General features: G+C 39.6%; 1 protein-coding gene across 4 annotated transcripts in view; it reads left to right on the top strand.

Annotated features, from left to right (window-relative positions):
- The window catches only part of NCOA5 (nuclear receptor coactivator 5), a 29,166-nt gene that overhangs the window by 4,735 nt on the left and 5,704 nt on the right, over positions 1 to 18,727 (top strand). For 2 of the 4 annotated variants that reach the window (XM_006091355.3, XM_023756195.1), the window contains exons 2-5: positions 4,970 to 5,036; positions 13,807 to 14,130; positions 16,245 to 16,381; positions 17,453 to 17,579. In XM_006091355.3, coding sequence (XP_006091417.1) covers positions 4,999 to 5,036; positions 13,807 to 14,130; positions 16,245 to 16,381; positions 17,453 to 17,579 — 626 coding nt within the window. In that variant the 5' untranslated portion in view covers positions 4,970 to 4,998. Of the gene's footprint in view, positions 1 to 4,969; positions 5,037 to 13,806; positions 14,131 to 16,244; positions 16,382 to 17,452; positions 17,580 to 18,727 lie in introns of those variants that run through there. The other 2 variants (XM_023756196.1, XM_023756194.1) reach the window with 2 other exon arrangements.

The following is an 18,727-nucleotide window of genomic DNA, read 5'->3' on the forward strand; positions in this document are numbered from 1 at the left end:
GGATTAAACTTTTACAGATGTTAGCCATTGTCGTGATATTTTTGTAACAGATTATGAGTTATTCCTCCTTGAACACAGGAGTTTAGAGAGATTTGTGAATGGAGGATCTAAGTATATATGTTATTGGTATATTAGTATGCACTAAAGGGATAAATAGATAATAGAGTAGTAGTTCCCAAATACCTGCCAAGAATTATCTGAGAAACTTGTTAGAATACAGATTTTTAGGCTTCTTTGTAGATTCTAAAAGTTTGAGATGGGGTCTGAGAATCTGATTTTTAATCATCTTACCGGTAGTGCTGATATATCTTCATTAAAGAAATGTGGAGAATGAAGAGAATCTATATATAAAAGGCTAATATGCAAAGTGTTCCCTTGGGAGTTCGACCAGGAGACCAGGAGTTCAATCGCTCACTATGACGTGCGCTGACCACCAGGGGCGGCACAGAACAAAGGAAGGCCCTGGCTGGCAGCTGGAAGGCCCCAATCGGCCCTGATCTCCGGCCAGGCCTAGGGACCCTACCTGTGCACAAATTTCGTGCACCGGGCCTCTAGTATGTATATAAATAAGGATAGGGGAATGGGGAGTTGTCTAATGCGTATAGAGTGTTTTAGTTTTGCAAGATGAAAAGTTCTGGAGATCTGTTGCACAACAGTGTGAATATACTTAACCCTACTGAACTGTATGTTTAAAAATGGTTGTTGGGCCAATGTTACTCAGTGGTTGTGCGTCAGCCCATGAACCAAGATGTCACGGTTCGATTCCATTTCGGTTTTATTCCAGTTCAATTTGATTCTGGTTTGATTCCTGGTAAGGGCATATGCGTGGGTTGCGGGCTTAATCCCCAGTAGGGGATGTGCAGAGGCAGCCGATTGATGATTCTCTCGTATCATTGATTTTCTATCTCTGTCTCCCTCTCTCTCTCTCTGAAATCAATAAAAACATATTAATGAAGCAGAGCATTCTCTTATCCCTGATAGTTACAATATAGCTCATTATAATATCCCTGATGTTACAATATACCATCAAAGTCATCTTCATAAATATAGTTTGAGAAGTCATTATGGTTTTTCAAGTGGCATTTTTATCCATTTAGTAGTATCTGGTTTTCAACTAAGCCTTTTAGGGAGTTTTATTTAATTTGTAATTACTTATTGAAATTGTATACGTTTCTGGATTCATTCAACAGCCAATAGTAGTACTGTCACTACGTGCTGTGACTGTGATTCATACTGCACTTGTTCAGAATAGTTTACATTGCATTGGTGTGGAGTATAAAAATTGGTTTTAAGGTAAAAGTTATTTTATGATGGCACAATTAAAAAATAGAGCAAAGCAATTCTTGGTGCTGTGAATGAAATGTGTATTTATTTATAACATCCAAGGACCATTGTGTGAACCTTGTCTGGCATATTAGTCTAAAATAAAATTGTAGATTAGGCATTGTGTCTTTCTTTGGGAGTTCTTTACCCCATTCTTTTATGCCTTAAAACAGCTCTGCCATTTCCTGTATAACACCATGTTTTCTAAATTATTTTCTAGGATTTTTTTCTTTTATGTAAATCCCTTTAGTTGGTACTGTTTTTCTTGTTTAAAAATCCTTATTTGAAAGGTGCTTTTAACTGTTTTCAGAAGACCACTTGGAAATTATAGATATTCTGGCCAAGGTTAAGCACCTTGTGGTAATGGTGATTTTAAATGGCATCCACATTGCTGATATAACTAACAAAGTATAGAAGTAGCAACCAAGCTGCGGTGGAAGAGACACTGAGACTGACTTTTGGTCTTAAGAGTATGTGGCTGGGATAAAATATGGCAGGAGGAGAAAAAAAGCACTATTTCTTCTCTTTTTCGTGAGAAGGAGGATCATTCTACCTATCCTTGGAGAGTCCCACATTTCCACTAACTTCTTGATTAAATTCTCTCCAATTATGGCTCCCCATCTAATGTTCAGAAAGGTCTCTTCTCCTTTACATTAACATTATTTCTATTTCTTTGGTATAATATATATATATATGGATTTAGGGAAAAAATCATCTTATTCAAGAATTAACACAAAAGCTCTCTTTACCAGTTCCAATATTTGCATTTCCAAAGAGAAAACTTGTTGAAATGAACTTCCAACCTCCAATGGATGAGTTTTCAAATTGTGTGACAAAAAATTAGAATGGAGCGCCTGACCGGCATGGCTCAGGGGTTGAGTCTAGAGACCTAATGAACCCGGAGGTCACGGTTTGATTCCTGGTCAGGGCACATACCTGGGTTGCAGGCTCAATCTCCAGTAGGATCGATGATTCTCGTTGTTAATATTTCTCTCTCTCCCTCTCCCTTCCTCTTTGAAATCAATAAAAATATATTTTAAAAAAATTAGGATGGGGCAAGGTATTTTTTCTTGACTCTAAATCTTTACTACACTGTGATCAGCACCCTGAAGTTATTTATACTTTTGATTGTTTCTCTATTATTCCTGGATTATTGAACTAACAGGTTTTCCAAAAGTTCTGTGTGCACATATGTTAGGATTTTTTATGTGTGGGGATTGGTGGTGTTGACAGTTTTGCTTTCCTAACTCTCACTGAAAATTCCCACAACCCTATCCTAACCTGAGTAATCCTCTTGGATGGCAATGAGATTATAAAAAATTTCCAGGTCTCATTTTATCCATATCTCACCCAAGATGGAACTTTAAGGAACTCTTAAATGGGGGTGAATAAACAAACACTTGACACACCATACTAAAATTTTACTAACTCCTAAACTTTAAAAAAAAATGGTCTAAGAGAGCTCTTTTGGCAGAAGAAACATAAGCCACACCATCCAAGTAGAACTGCTCTGGACTACTCAATGAAAATAGTTATAGGAGGCACATTACAATTAAAATGGTTTAAAGATATAATCTTGAATTTTTAAATAATATTGCAAATAATTTCCCCAACTTCAAAGTAAAATACTTACCTCCTTCATTCTAACTGGAACCAGTTTTGCCCCAAAGGTATATAATGTATGACTACTTTTATCTCCTCAGTCTTATGTGTAGGCACTCACAGAACTAGATATATACAGTGTAATAATCCTTTTCATATGATGAGGGCAAATTATAATATAGCATTAATAGAAACTTACCAACTAAAGTAATACCACATGTTCTGTATTCTCACCTAAATGTTAGTTAGGTCAAGTCAGAGTTTAGATGAGTATTCTTTATTCACAAGACTATTTAATAATGTTAGGAACTCTGCTAGAAAATGTGGTACTTATTTAAAAGAGATTTTTACACCACCACTACCCCTGGTGTATTCCAGAGATACTTTGAAAACTACTTAAATAATCAAAGGCATCACATTTCTCTGAATCACAGTCACCCTATATTAGAAAGCAGTACAAAGTAAATGAGCGCACTAGGTCAGTAGGCCCTTCTAAACCTGAATTGATATTCTTCACAATTATATATAAAAGAATTAGGTATTTTCTATAAGGACTATCATTTGTTACATGTAATTCAGATGTTAATGAACCTGTAAATTGTGAAAGTGCCACATGCAGTACCAAAGCCATGGTGAGATATTACTGGCATGTCCTACATGGAAAATATTTTTTGATTTTTTAAAAATAGAGGGATTATAGCTTGTGTCTGCATAATTGAAAACAAGAGGCAATTTAGAATATGCTTCTCTGGCTATTTAGATTTATGTTACCTTCATTTTTGTTCAAAGCTATTCTTCTAGGCATAGTGGAAAGAGAATTCTGGTTTAAAATGGAATTGAAGATTGTTCTCACTAGAACAGGAACTCAGAAGTCAGTATAGCAGGGTAAAGTCTACACCAGCCCTCTTAAGTTTGTTTGTTTGTTGTGTTTTGTTATTGTTGGTCTTTCATGTGATAGGACTTTGGTTGGAATTTTGAAAATACATAATTATTATTTTTAAGCACTCTATATGAGTGCTTAATAGCATTTAATGTCATTAAATATATCAATTGCTTAATATGAAACAAGCAACAAAACTCTACACTGCAGCAGGAAACAGTTTTATTTCTCTCTCAACTAAAGTATGAAGTTTTAATGCATTTATATATATTTAAGTTATATAAAATTAATTGTCAGGTTATCTTTTGGGTATACGGTAGGTTGGTACATTTCTTTAGAAATTTCATGAGTTCTTATTAGTACATGGTGTTTTACTCTTCAATTTTTACAAAGCTAGTTTGTTTTGTTTTTAGTAACCAGTCTTTAACTGCACAAATTGGCTTTTCTATAAGTTTGTATGATTCTCTCCCCAACCTAGATGTATATGTCAGGCTTCTCTAATGAAAACTTCTTATGAGGAGTGTTTTATTACCTAACACTTCTATACCAAATGCCAGTTCTTACTCTCAGGTCTTTATCTATGAGGGTCATAGATGTGAACATGTCAGATACTTTGTTTAGAAAAAAATTAATCCATTTCTTTCCCACATCTCATTCTGGAAGAGTCTATCCAATGGAATACAACACAAGGCATGCTAAAAGGAGGCCCTGCTTCATGGAATATTGGAAGTTTCAAGACAATGGAGTTCAGCTCGTACCATAAAATGGAACTATTTGCCTTTAGTCTTTTTGTTTTGTTTTGTTAACACTCTCCTTATTTTTCTCCCACCCTTCTCCCCTCAAAAAACAATCTTCCCCTTTGGAGGTGGGGGAGAGGGGAAGGGTTAGGTTTAGGACTTGGCAAAGTGTTAAAACATTGACGTAATCAGTTTTACACAAATTGTGTGTTAGGTAGAAAACTGAGGACATTCCTTACCAAACCATGACAATGTACTGCCATAACTTAATAAAAACTGCCCAAGTGACAGTGTGTCTTCTGAATGGATTTTCTTACACCATCTGGTTGTCATTGTTGTTCTTTTGTTATTGCTTTCATTTGAAATATGCTGATGATCTTGTTTTTATTCCGTAGCATTGAACAGATGGGTTGATTATTCTTTTCAGATATTAATAAGGCAGCGGAAAGAAGAAATATGAATACGGCTCCATCAAGACCCAGCCCCACACGAAGGTAAAGTACCCTGAAGCAGTGAGTTACCTTGGGAGAGTTGGGCTCTGGGGAGTTAAGCCCAACTTCGTACATCAAGGGTCTTTTCTTCCCCCCAACAAATCAGAAACACTCAAGCAAATAATAAGAACATGAACCATGTGTGAGGGGCCTTGCTGCTTTTTTTAAACATGCATCAGGAGATACCGAGGAAGCTTTGTGTTTTCGGTGGCAAACCCAGCAAGTTCAGCTTGCAACATGAGTTGCAGGCGATTGGAAGAGGATAAACCTCTGTTTGTCCCCAGCTCACGTGTCAGTGGGAGCCTCCACAGCAGGAGTGCCCCAGGGTCGTTGGTGTGTGCCATGCTGCTGCAGCGGGCAGCAGAGATTCAACACTTCATTCCAAATGGCTGCCGGTCCAGATGTTAACCCAGGTTACGGAAAGTGCTGCTTGAGAGATGGCTGCTGTACCTGTGCTGCACATCACCCGTGTGCCCACATGCTTGGGGTACCCACTGAGGAGAAATAAAAAGGCATAAACACTCCTCCTCTCAAAAGTCTCCCTTTTTCTTAGCTTTCCTGGAAATAAAAGGCATTTTCCCCAAAATAGTCTTTCTTCCAGCATATACAAAAGAGATAGTCCTGATGTATACCCTGGAGATAGGCATTAAATTGGCTCTTCTGGCAAAGAAGAGCCTTATTAATGTTACCATTTACACCAGGATGAGTATATTGTGTCCAAAAGTGTCACCTTGCAAGCGGATGATATCTGGTGTCTCTTCATGGCTCAAGTGGATACTTAATATGGATTTTGCCTTTGTCCCTAAGTAAAAATGCCAACTTTCTACTGTAAACGACATATCAAAACTACATGCCACAGTAAACTATATTTCCTACAATGAATTGAACACTGCTGAGTACAATGAATCCTAGTCTACTGGTAGCTCCATAGGTCACCTGGGGATATACCCAACTGAGCATTTACACATAACATACAGCTATCCTGCTTTGGGACAAAATTTTTTCTTTTTTTTTTTTTACCTGCTTATAGGAAAGAATGGCTGCTGTATGTTTGGTGTATATGCCCCCACTTGGATATGAAGGGTGGATATTTTCTAAGCTACCAGGAATAGATTGCACATGTCTGCTACAGAGTCTAAGCAGACCCGCGGTTAATGCTGCCAACTTCAGTTGGATTCTTTGAGCACTCTGCCAGGCAGAAGAGTTGAATCTGATACCACAACTACCGCTGTCAGGTGGATGCCCTGGTCTCACTGCAGAAGTGAGCATATACATTGCTATTCTCTCTGTTCTCTCTAACACTATAAGGAGTACCTGCAGCTTATAGGAAATACTTTGTTCATTGATTTTGTGAGTATGTATAAGTATTCTAAAAAAACATAAACGAATCCTGCAGAACTTCAACAGTTCCATATAATTGCTTCCATTATGCTGCATCTAACCGTGCTTCAGATTTGGGGCAGTTCCATCTGTGTTGCATCTCATTGCCCCAATAAACATGGAATACTGATGGCTAAGAACTTGCATCTATCTAATGATTAGAACTATGGGACTCCCATTGGAAGCTGTGGTTGCCAAATGGCTTGAAAGGAGACCTAGTGTGTATCCATTTTCAAGGAGCTCTAATGTGTGTGTTGCTAAAATAGGTAGCTTACCAGAAGGTGTGTGGAATTGGCAAATATAAAGACACTGACTCCACTAGTAAAGTCTTCCCCCACTCTGCTGACCCCATGATGTTTATGATTTCTGGATAATATCTGTGTGTTTCTGCAGACAAAAAAAGGTGGGCGGGGGAGAGGCACATTGCAGAGTACAGTGTAGCTTCTGTTTGTGCTATGAATTAAGAATATTTTATGTCATATTAATGATAGGCAAATGCTTTAAACATTATCAGTTGATAATGTTTGTAGCTTTCAACAAACATTGTCAATGTTGGGGAAATAAACCAACTCCCCTGGTTGGAATCCAATATAGCCATTGCCAGTACATTAAATTTTAAAAACTAATTTTATACCAAGCTAAAATGTAATTCCATAATTTCATCTTTATTAGAAGCAATAGCTTTATGCCTTTTTTAAAAACTATTCCCCCCTCAAAAAAAAAAAAAAAAAAAGCCAAAAAAAAACAACAACATACAGGCAACATTGTAGGGAGCCTTTTAAAATGTTCTTACTAGGCCCTGACCGGTTTGGCTCAGTGGCTAGAGCATCGGCCTGAGGACTGAAGGGTCCCAGGTTCGATTCCGGTCAAGGGCATGTACCTTGGTTGCGGGCACATCCCCATTAGGGTGTGTGCAGGAGGCAGCTGATCGATGTTTCTCTCATCGACATTTCTAACTCTCTATCCCTCTCCCTTCCTCTCTGTAAAAAATCAATAAAATATATTTTAAAATAAAATAAAATGTTCTTACTAGATATATAAATATGTTACTTTTATATACCTTTTAAAATATCACCTTCCTCAGAAATAAATTTTAAAATTAGGTTATTTAGATATGGATAGGGCCGTGGCTTCCTCCTTTATTTATAATCAATAGAAGGGACAGCTAGGCTAATTTAAATTTTACTAAGACTCAGTCTTCCCCTTGGTGATATGCCCCTAACGGGGTTCCTCAGCATGTTATTTAACATGCTAGAGTTTCATACAGTCATGTTTAATAAGGTTCAGGGAAGAGGGATGTTCACATTTAGTAAAACCTATTCTGAGCCCCATCTAAAACCTGAGCAAAGAGTTCCTGTTTTTTACCTTTAAAAAGAATTTTAAAGCCCTAAAACCAAACAAATTGTATACATTGTATTTAAAATAAGACATTAACATTTTAATCATTGCTTTGATCATGTCATGCATTATCTCTTAAGATATATCAATAGGGCAGAAGTAAAATGCAATAAGTAGGCAAGATGGGTGAGTGGTTAGCCTGGAAGGGGCTGATCATTTCTCTGAGGGTGAACACTTGATATCACATCACCCTTTAGGTACATGCCTCTAGTCAAAGCCTTGAATTACAAATGTACCAGTATGTTTACAACAACCATACTGCCTTCATTTGACAACCCTAATTTTTTAATGTGCCCCCAGCCATGGAATGCATTGTTCATGGGAGGGGGGAATCACTGTACCTATGACAAATATTTCCCTTAAGTTGTTCATGTGTTCAGTGCTGCTACTTTTAAATTGTGTAAGCATGCTGGTAAGACCTTTGTAACACCTTGTTTTGCTGGACTTTAACCTTGAGTGTCAAAACGCCTAGGTATCTTTGGGAATTTTCACAGGATTATCACCTCTTCAAATGTCTCTGCAAGGCCCAGTTCTGCTGGCATTGCTCTCAGTTCAGTAATGTGCCTCCCTAATGATTCCAACTGTCAGTATGTAATTCTGACAATATTGGCCCAGCCAAGCACAGTACTTTGCATCGGAAATCCCTGCTCTGGATCAAATTTCAGCTTGAATTCTCATCATTTAACCCTTGGACCACTTGACTTGACTTCTTTGAATATATTACATAGTTACCATGCAAGTTGCCTGGCATTGGTGCTAGGCATTAGGCCTTCTTCAAAAACTGGACCATGATTCTAGTTGTGCCTCCGATGTTCTCAGTTTCCATCTGTAGCTCAACACCTTGATAGTCCAGGTCTTGAAACATACCCCTACGCAGATGTGACTTCCAAGTGGACTCTAGTTCCTCATCCTTTCCATATGACCTGAAGAAAAGCAAATAGAATTAATTCATCTACATCTACATCAAATGTTCTGCAGAGAGTTTTCCTCATATTTTTAAGGATTTTAGACCTGATGCCTCTTCAGTGAAAGTCATCAAGGGCTCGATTCATCCAAAATAACCTAGCTGTAGACAAGTTTCTTATATGGCCTAAGATGGTTTCTACCTATCCACAATGTTAATTCCTTTGATAACTGCTTGCTCCTTGGATGTGAGACAGCCCTAGCTTAAGGTGGGCCTCACAATTAAAGATTCCAGGCTGCAATTAACCCTGTACTAACACTTAAGAAGAACCATCAGTCCTCAGCAAGTGCCATCTCTACCATCAGAAAAGTCATATTTGTGCTTGAGAAAATCATCAGAGTGCTTCCTAGGGAGAAACACAGGAACTTACAAAACTTGAATCTGTGAGGTATATCTCATTGTGCGCCATATCCTACGTGTACCTAATGGCAAAATTCTGCTCAAGTCCTTTGTCTTCATTTCTGACAGCATGGAACCATTGTCGTGGGGGGTCAGCATCCATAGCAGCCAGCCATTTAGATGATTATGTTTGTGGACAGTAGCTGTGACAGAATAGAAGTATGAAGAGCTGGTGAAGGATTTTTTTTTTCAGGAGGGGAAAAAGGCTGGACCTCCCAAGGAAAATATTACAGTAAACAAAAAGACGTTGACAAAGAAAAGGACAAAGGCCTTCCTCCCTGACCTTCGGTACACCAAGGCCAAAGCAAAACATCCTGAGCTTGAGGTTCCAGCCTCTGGCTGAAGACAAGTTCAAAGTCCCTCACCGTCTTCAAGGTGATCAGCTATCAGTTCTTACTCTGTAGACTCTCAAATGAACAGTAGTCGACACTACCACTACATTGCCCAGGAAGAAAAGCAATTCTACCAGAAGCATATCACTTGCCATCTGATCCATGCATGGCTTTTCCCTTCACCCACTCCTCACGTCTCAAATGTTTCCAAATGATGGCCATATTTCTCTTGAGGCAAAGAGCATTTGGCTACCAGTATTTTTCCCCTGCTGAATAGATAAGGAATATTTACCAGAATTTTAGTAGTGTTTATCACCTGCCTTCAGTTGTGGACTCAAGTGCTGAAATTTATTTAACCACTTTTTAGTTTCATTTTAGCTTCTAGTGACCTGGTACCTGAGGGTACACTGCATTTGGTCTCCATTTAAACACCTCTCTTGCGATGGGAAGATATTTTGAACCTTATTATGCTCCAGAAACTTGCTTCTAACCCACTGGCTATCTGAGGTCAAGCATCTCATTCAGCAGGCTTCCTCCTTGCGGCACTCTGAATCCTGCACACTGTACCCCTTCTGATAGCTGGTCTTACTTTGAGAAAGATGTTGGGGCCAGCAACTGGAGTCCTAGAAGCCCTTTTGTCCTGGGGAAGTTCTTGTTTGGGTCCCGAAGTGACCCTAAAGGGGTTTTGGTTTTTGTCTTCAGAGGAACAGCAGTCTGCCATACTGCTCAACTTGTGAGAAAGGAAAAAAGCCTTGCCTTTTCATTTTAGAGATTTACTATCTTCTCTATCTCTACTTCCACCACACTTTGGTTCTTTTTCCCCCTTGTGAATGAATATCATCTCTTCTACATTTTTACACAGAAAGCAATTGAGGGGGGATTTGTAGTTGTGTTGCTCATGAACTTCAAATTCATTGAGGGGAGGGGGAGTGCTTGCCTTCTCAAACTGGAAGCGTGAACCCAAGCTTTGGGAATTTAGGATTATGGTCAACCTCCAGGGATGGACTCTGACAGGTAAGTAAGGTATTTCAGTGGGTTTAAAAGAATGAGAACCAAATATGGCATTTATAATTATCCTAAGGCCGCGAATAATGTGCTGTTCCACCAGCCCAAAGCTTTATGTGTAGTCTGTGGTCTGTCAAGCTCATGATCTCTCTCAGTCCTGATTGCCAAGAACACTTGAAACCTGATTCCACCTCTAATGACTACTTGTAACTGCTCCCCAAGGCAGCTTTATCTAGCGATCATTAATCCAAAAATACTTTACAGTTGTCCCTTCTCATTAGATTCTGGGTGTTTGCCCACATTATATACTATATCGGATGTTATACATATTAGGAGGATTATATGACATAAGGAAAATTGAAGTAAGAATATTGGTTAGTCTCTACTTTATTCTAATAGGAAAAAAAAGTTTAGCTGTCCTCATTTAAATCCCCTGGTCTCCCATATGCTCCCACAAATTAGGGGTTCTTGTGAGCCTTAAAATATATGACAAGGATTTTTCATAGAAGCAAAGTTGTCATTTAAAGTGTTTTTGCTATGCCCTGTAGATGAAGTGAAATTGGGGTTTTCTACCAAGCTGATGGCATCATGATGAATGCTTAATATGTGTAATCATGGTAGATGACAAAAGTATCAACAAAACATGGCTCCTGCTCTTGAAAGGCTTATAGTTTAGTTGAACAATTCATTAAACATTTCCTAAACTTCGTGCTATGTCCTAGGAATACAAAGCCTTCTACTGTTTAGTAGGGAGGCCCTGTAAACAAATAATTACAGAACCGTGTGATAAATGCAATAATAGAAATATGTTCTAGAGCAAGATTCATTCAACGTGTTTGTGGATCATCTGCATTGCAGATACAGTGACATTTATAGTGGAGAGTTTCTGATAGCCCTTGCCCTCATGGACTTGCAGTCTAGGAGAGTGGACAGACAAGTAAAAAAGTGCTGTGAGAAGATGTGGCCAGGATTTAGGGGAAGAAGATAAACTTTTAAACTAACAAAATGAAGGAATAAGATATTTATGCTGAGACCTAAAAATGAGTATGCATTCCTGTCTGCTGCTCAAGTAAAGGCATCAGGAAAAATGTTGACTAGTTATAACTGAAAGGCCAGCATGGCAAGAGAGTGGTAAACTAGGGAGAGGATGAGATGAAGTTGCAGAAGACAGGAGCCAAGACCACTCAGGATCTTATTCGCACTAGAGGTTTTGGATTAAATCCTAAATACTGTGGGAAACCAGTAAAGGATTTTACATATTTAAAAGATCACTAGAGTAGTCTGGAGAAAGACTAGAAGAGAGACAAGAGTAGACATAGGGAAACTAGAAGGCCTTTGCTGTGGTTTTAGGGAGAGATGATTATGGGTTGACCTTCAGTGATGCCAGTGGAAGTAAAGAAATGTGGACAGAATTTCAGAGAAAGGACGAATGAAATTTGGAAATGTGATTGGAAGAGTGGATGACATCCAGTTTCCTGGCTTGAGTAACTGAGTAGGTAGGTGTGGCATTTATTGAGATAGATAGGACTAGAGAAGCATATTTGTTGGGGAAGATTGAGTTCAGGGCAGGTTTTATGGAGGAGGTAATACTTAATGTGGGCCAAACAAAAATACATTGTTGTAAAAAGGTAAATACCAGACCTAGCCGGTTTTCCTCAGTGGATAGAGCATTGGCCTGAGGACTGAAGGGTCTCGGGTCAAGGGCACATGCCCAGGTTGTGGGCTCGATCCCCAGTATGGAATGTGCAGGAGGCAGCCAATTTATGATTCTCTGTTATCGTTGATGTTTCTATCTCTCCCTCTCCCTTCCTCTCTGAAACCAATAAAAAAATTTATGAAAACAAAAGTAAATGCCAGATCAAGATGAATAATAGAAATAGTCAGTGCTCTAAGAGTTGAGCAGGAGATGATCAGCAATTTCTAGGGAGATTAATCTGAGATTTCTTCGAAGACATGGGACATGACTTTTCCTGTGAGGATTGGGTGATACTTGGATTAGTGCAGGAAAAATATTCCGGGTTGAAAAGCCAAAAGAACAGAAATATTGTGATAGATGTCATGTAAGTTAAGTCTTAAGAACAGCTTAAGTAAAACTGAGGAAGTTGAATTGGGAAATAGAGGAAAGGTAGCAGTTGGAAGGGGCCAGATTTGTTAGGGAGGGTGGCCAGAAGTGCGATAGTGAAGCTGCAATTGGTAATAGGTTGTAATTTGGGTAGTTAATCTGGTCTTTATGTGTTGAGTGAATTGAAGTCTGGAAGGTTGGTTTTTGTTTTGTTTAGTTTTTGGAAATTAATTGGTGCCAGCATAAGGGTTTGGATTGAATTCATAAATCCAGTGAAGGGGGAAAACAAACAGCATTGAAGTGACTTAATGGAGATAGGAAAGGAAGAATCAAAGTCAACTTTCAAGAATTTAAACCTTGGTAACTGGGAAGATTATTTTTGTCAAAAGTGAAAATGTCAGGAATGGGACTGAGTGGGTTGAATAAGAAGTTTATTAGATATGTTGAGGTTAAGTTTCCAGTGGAGTAGACTGTCTCCTGAAGAATATTGAATCAGAGCAGGCCAAACAAATCTGTGACTTCACACACTTTAAAAAACAAACCTTGGCAACAAAGGAACTAGATTCTTCATAAACCTCAAATTGAGAGAGACCACTACTCATTAACTATGTTGAGAAGACAGTGTGTTCTTATACTTTACTATGTGTATCATATTGTAATTTTTCTTTTTTTCCCATAATTTGGTTATCCTGCTAGATATTTTAAGTGAAGTTTTCTGCACTTCCAGGACAACTCCTTTGATCACCATTACTTTGTATGAAATTGTGCATTTGCTCTTTTTTTCTTCCTGAGTCTTGCTCCTTACTGTGTCTCCCCAACTTTGTCCCCCTTTTAAAGTCTCTTTCAAACAGGTCTGGTAGGAGAAAATAGGTTCTTGGAGAAAGACACTTTTACCTTGAAAACCTATTGAGATTGAGATGCTAGTTGGCATGCATAAGGAATGCCGAATTACTACTTACTTCCTGAAGCCTGATAAGTACTATGACCTCAGTCAAAACCGTTGTCTTTGGGTCATACATTCTTTGTCCTGATCTTTTGAGATTGTAGAACCTATTAGTCTTTATTTGCTGAACAGATGGTGACTGTTCTTAAAATTTTAGTCATGTGCTCACTGTTTTGCTACTATGTTTTTTGGGGGGGGAGTGGTTGGAGGGGATACTTCCTCTAATAAGAGCTGAAGGGTTAGCTGCCTTCGATTTCTTTGTCTTAGCATCTTCTTGCTACCTCCCACAGAGATCCATATGGCTTTGGAGACAGTCGAGATTCAAGACGTGATCGATCCCCAATTCGAGGAAGTCCAAGGAGAGAGCCCAGGGATGGAAGAAATGGTCGTGATACCCGGGATAGCAGAGACATGCGAGACCCCCGAGACTTGCGGGACCACAGAGATAGAGACGTTCGGGATCACAGAGACAGCAGAAGTATGCGTGATGCTCGGGACATGAGGGATCTTAGAGACTTCCGTGATCTAAGAGACTCTAGGGATTTTCGAGATCACCGAGATCCCATGTATGACAGATACAGAGATATGAGAGACTCCCGAGATCCCATGTACAGGTACATGTACAGCTATTCTGCTTGGGGTTTTTTTTGGTAACAGTATTTTTTATGTCTGTTCTAAACTAATTGAAAGCTCTGAAGGGCATGATTTTATATTTCTATTGTCTATCAAATGGTAGATACGCTGCTCAGTAAATATTTTAGCAAATGAATTTTGGTCTCTCCCCATGGCCTATGAAAGGCAACATTGTGCAAATGGAAAAAAGATGAAGTGCAAATTGTTTTGGCAGTGCAAAAGCACAGGGCAGATACACTTCATGGGAAATGCACTTCATACCTACTAGGGTGGTTATAATTTATTTTTTTAAAACACACACAGAGCTCTAGCTGGTTTGGCTCAGTGGATAGAGCGTCGGCCTGCAGACTAAAGGGTCTCCCGGGTTCAATTCCAGTCAAGGGCACATGCCTAGGTTGCTTGCAGACTCAATCCCATTAGGGGGCGTGCAGGAGTCAGTCAGTCAATGATTCTCATCATTGATGTTTCTATCTCTCCCTTTCCCTTCCTCTCTGAAATAAATAAAAATATATTAAAACACACACACACACAAAAAAATAGCAGTTGCTGGTAAGGTGTGGAGAAATTGGAACAATATTTTACATTGTTGGTAAGAATGTAAAATAATGTGGCAACTATGGAAAACAGTTTGGAAGTTTCTCAAAAAGTTACAAATGTAGTACAATTACTATCATCAATTCCACTCCTGACTATACCCAAAAGAATTGGAAAGAGGCAAACGGACACTTGTACATGAATGTGCACAGCAGCATTATTCACAGTAACTGAAAGATAGCTACAACCCAAAGTCCATCAGTAGATGGATAAAAAATGTGATGTATTCATGCAATAGAATAGTATTCAGCCATAAAAAGGAAGATAATGCTGATACCTGCTGCAACATGGATGGACCTTGAAAACATGCTAAGTGGCCTGGCTGTTTTTCTCAGTGGTTAGAGCATCAACCCGAGCACCTATGGGTCTCTGATTCAATTCCCAATCAAGGGCATGTACCTCGGTTGTGGGTTTGATACCTAGCCCTGGTCTGGGCACTTGTAGGAGGCAACCAATCGATGTTCTCTCTCCCCCGCCTCCTCTTTCCCTCCCTCTCTCTCTGAAAATCAATGGAAAAAAATATCGTTGGGTGAGGATTTAAAAAAAAATACATTATGCTAAGTGAAATAAGCCAAACAGACACAAAAGACAAATGTCATATAATTCCATTTATATGAAGTGTCTAAAAGAGGCAAATTCATCGGCAGAAGTATCTTTTCATGCCCCATTCCCTTCTTTAATGGGTAGAGTTTCAGTTCAGAGTGTTCTGTTTAGAGTGATGAAAAATTATTGTGTGTGTGTGTGTGTGTGTGTGTGTGTGTACATACACATGAAACAGTTCCTCAAAACTAGTATCAGTAATTATCACAGGCCCTGGCCAGTGTGGTGTGCTCAGTGGTTAGTGTTGGCCTGCACACCCAAGGGTTGCAGGTTGCTTCCGGTCAAGATGGCACTACCTGGGTTGCAGGTTCAATCCCCAGTTCTAATCAGGCCAGTGCAAGAGACAATCAGTGTGTCTTTCTCACAGATGTCTCTTCCTCAGCCTCTCCCCCTTCTTTTTTCTCCTCTCCCTCCCTGCCTTCCACTCTAAAAACCAATGGAAAAATATCCTAAGGTGAAGATTAACAAAAATAATAACAATAATTACTACCAGTTATTTTGTGTTTGCTTTATGCCAGAGACTATGCTGAGAACTTTCTGTGAATCCAGTCATTTTGCAAGGCAGGTTGACTCATTTGCAGCCACAGAGGTAATAAGCAGTGAGTCCCAGATACAGGCATACCTCGTTTATTGTATTTTACAAATTGAAGGCAAGACCCTCTACCAGCAGAAAGGTTACAACTCACTTTATTGCCATACTTGCTTTATTGCAGTGGTCTTGAACCAAACCCACAATATTTTCCAGGAATGCCTGTACAAACCTCATTTGTCTAATCCCAAAGTCCTATGCCTTACTATGTTTATTTCCTCATAGGGGACTGGGTCTTGAAGAATTCTTTGTATCTGATTTTTTTCAGGATAGGACAGTTTTAATTTTGTGATGATTTCTTTAACTTTACAGGAGAGAGAGCTCTTATGACCGATACCTGCGAATGGATGACTATGGCAGGAGAAAGGATGACGCTTACTTTGACCGTTACAGGGATAGCTTTGATGGAAGAGGCCCTCCAGGCCCAGAAAGTCAGTCTCGTGCAAAAGGTAAAGTAGCAGAAACAGTTTATTCCTATTACTGATGGAATACTTGACCAAAAAAAGAGGAAACTAATAACCAACTGAAAGGGGGCAAATGATGTGGCTAAGCAGTTCACAAAAGGAAAAAATACAAATAGCCTATTGATATGTAGAGAACATTTTTAAATGCAAATTAGTATTATCTGGTTTAGTCATCTAAGAAGAAGAAATAAATATGAAATTTCATCAGTAAGAAATAAACTAAGATTGGAGCTAAAGAGGTTGCTTGCTTTTTGCCCATTGTACAAATAACTACAGTCTGCGTTATCTGTGAAGCATGGGGTTTGCGGGCTTGTTTGTTTGTTTTATAATTTTTACCTAACAGCATCTCTTTAAAAAGACAGACATGCTTTTTTAAAAGTGTGGTTTTCTCAATACATCTTTTAAAGGTTTTTAAATTGCTTCATATCTAGTTGAGTAATAGCACTAGGTGATTCACCCCTGTGGGTAAATAAATCAATAAGAGCCTTTCTAAAGGACAGTGTGGCAGTGTGTATCAGATGAAGCATTAGAGTGACCATGCCCTTCAATCCAACTATTTCAATGAATTTTTATCTTAAAAAATAATACTAATGGTTATTTTTTTCCACACACACACCCCACACGTCCACACACTCCCCTTTCACTCACTCACTCACACTCTCTCCCTCACTCCTAATGATTATTTTTAGGAGATAGTCTAGAACAGTGGTCGGCAAACTGTGGCTCGCGAGCCACATGCGGCTCTTTGGCCCCTTGAGTGTGGCCACAAAGTTTCAATCGCACTGTACGTGTGCGCCCGCACGTGGTATTTTGTGGAAGAGCCACACTCAAGGGGCCGCAGTTTGCCGACCACTGATCTAGAAGATAGAGAGAGAGAGAGAAAAAGAGAGAGAGAGAGTGTGTGTGTGTGTGTGTGTGTGTGTGTGTGTGTGTGTGTGTGTGTGTTACGATCTTTGCCTGTGGGCAGTTCGGGATTCAAAGTAAGGCCTGTGCCTTATTTTTATAGAAAAAATAAGCACAATTCATATTTTAGTTTTCCCTGGTGGTATCTTGCAGAGCGTTTGAAACGGGAAGAACGGCGTAGAGAAGAGCTTTATCGTCAATATTTTGAAGAAATCCAGAGACGCTTTGATGCTGAGAGGCCTGTTGATTGTTCTGTGATTGTGGTCAACAAGCAGACTAAGTAAGAACCCTTTGGATATTTCTCCTGAGTATGGGGAAGGGTCAGAATTGAAATTCAGGCTCCCTCTTGGCAGCTGTACCCACTGAACGTGGCCTGTGTATTCTGGCATTGCTATGCTGTCTTAGCCAGAGTTCTTTCAATTGTAAGAGACAGAAAACCCATTACAAACTGGGTTGGGCCTCAAAGGGAAATTTTTAGTTTGCTTGGCTTGGAAGTTCAGGTATGGCCACATCCAGGGTCAAACCATGTTACCAATTTTGGGTCTCTGTGTTGCCTTCATTCTTAGACAGGCATTCTCCTTGAAAAGGCAGAATGGCACTGGCCCTAAACATGTATCTTCCTGGCTTAGCAAATGCAATGGAAAGAGAGCTTCTCCTTCCTAGTGCTTCCACCTAAAGTCCTGGAATTGTTTTTCATTAGACTAACCTGGCTCACTTTCCCATTGCTGGACTAGTCACTTTAGCCAACAGTGCTGGGATGCCCTCACTGGCCAGGGCTAGGTCATATGCCCATCCATCCCTAGAGCTTAAGGTGACTTTGTCCTGTGGAGCAATGTGAACTGAGTTAGAGAGAGGTGCCTTCCCAAAGGAAAATCGAAGCGAAAATATATGCTGGTCATCCAAAGCAGTAGAGGCCCCCCTCCAAGGGACAACCCCAAATCCCCAGTACTTGGGGAGGCACGTCTCCGCATTTGTCAGCCAAGCATGAAGTCTTTTTTGTGAAGTGCCATGGCTTTGCAGAACTGTTAGGTGACCATGCTCGTCAATCCAGAGTTCACAGCACTGTTTGACTCCACCTCTGCTTTACATTCTTTCCTTCAGGAGGCAGAGCGGAGAAGCAGAGGGGAGTAGAGCGGCTTGCTGGCTTGGTAGTAGCTATGTGTTCTTTCCCTTGGTGATTAGTAAATAACTTCATGTATTTCTAGCAGTTTGGGGTTAAAGAGCCAATTTCAAGGCAGAACCTAGGGAAATAGGTGTTGAGACACTAAGCAGCAGAAGAGTTCACAGGCTCTGGGCTGCCTTGTTTAGAAGTAGATGCTGCTTTAACTGTAGAAATGGGGTTTTTGTTTGTTTGTTTTGTTTTGTTTATTTGCTGTCATTTTCTAAGCACCTATTCTGTACTGCCCCCATGCTAGGCACTTTATGTAA

Source organism: Myotis lucifugus, unplaced genomic scaffold, assembly GCF_000147115.1.
Source record: "Myotis lucifugus unplaced genomic scaffold, Myoluc2.0 scaffold_90, whole genome shotgun sequence".
NCBI classification, from domain to species: domain Eukaryota; kingdom Metazoa; phylum Chordata; class Mammalia; order Chiroptera; family Vespertilionidae; genus Myotis; species Myotis lucifugus.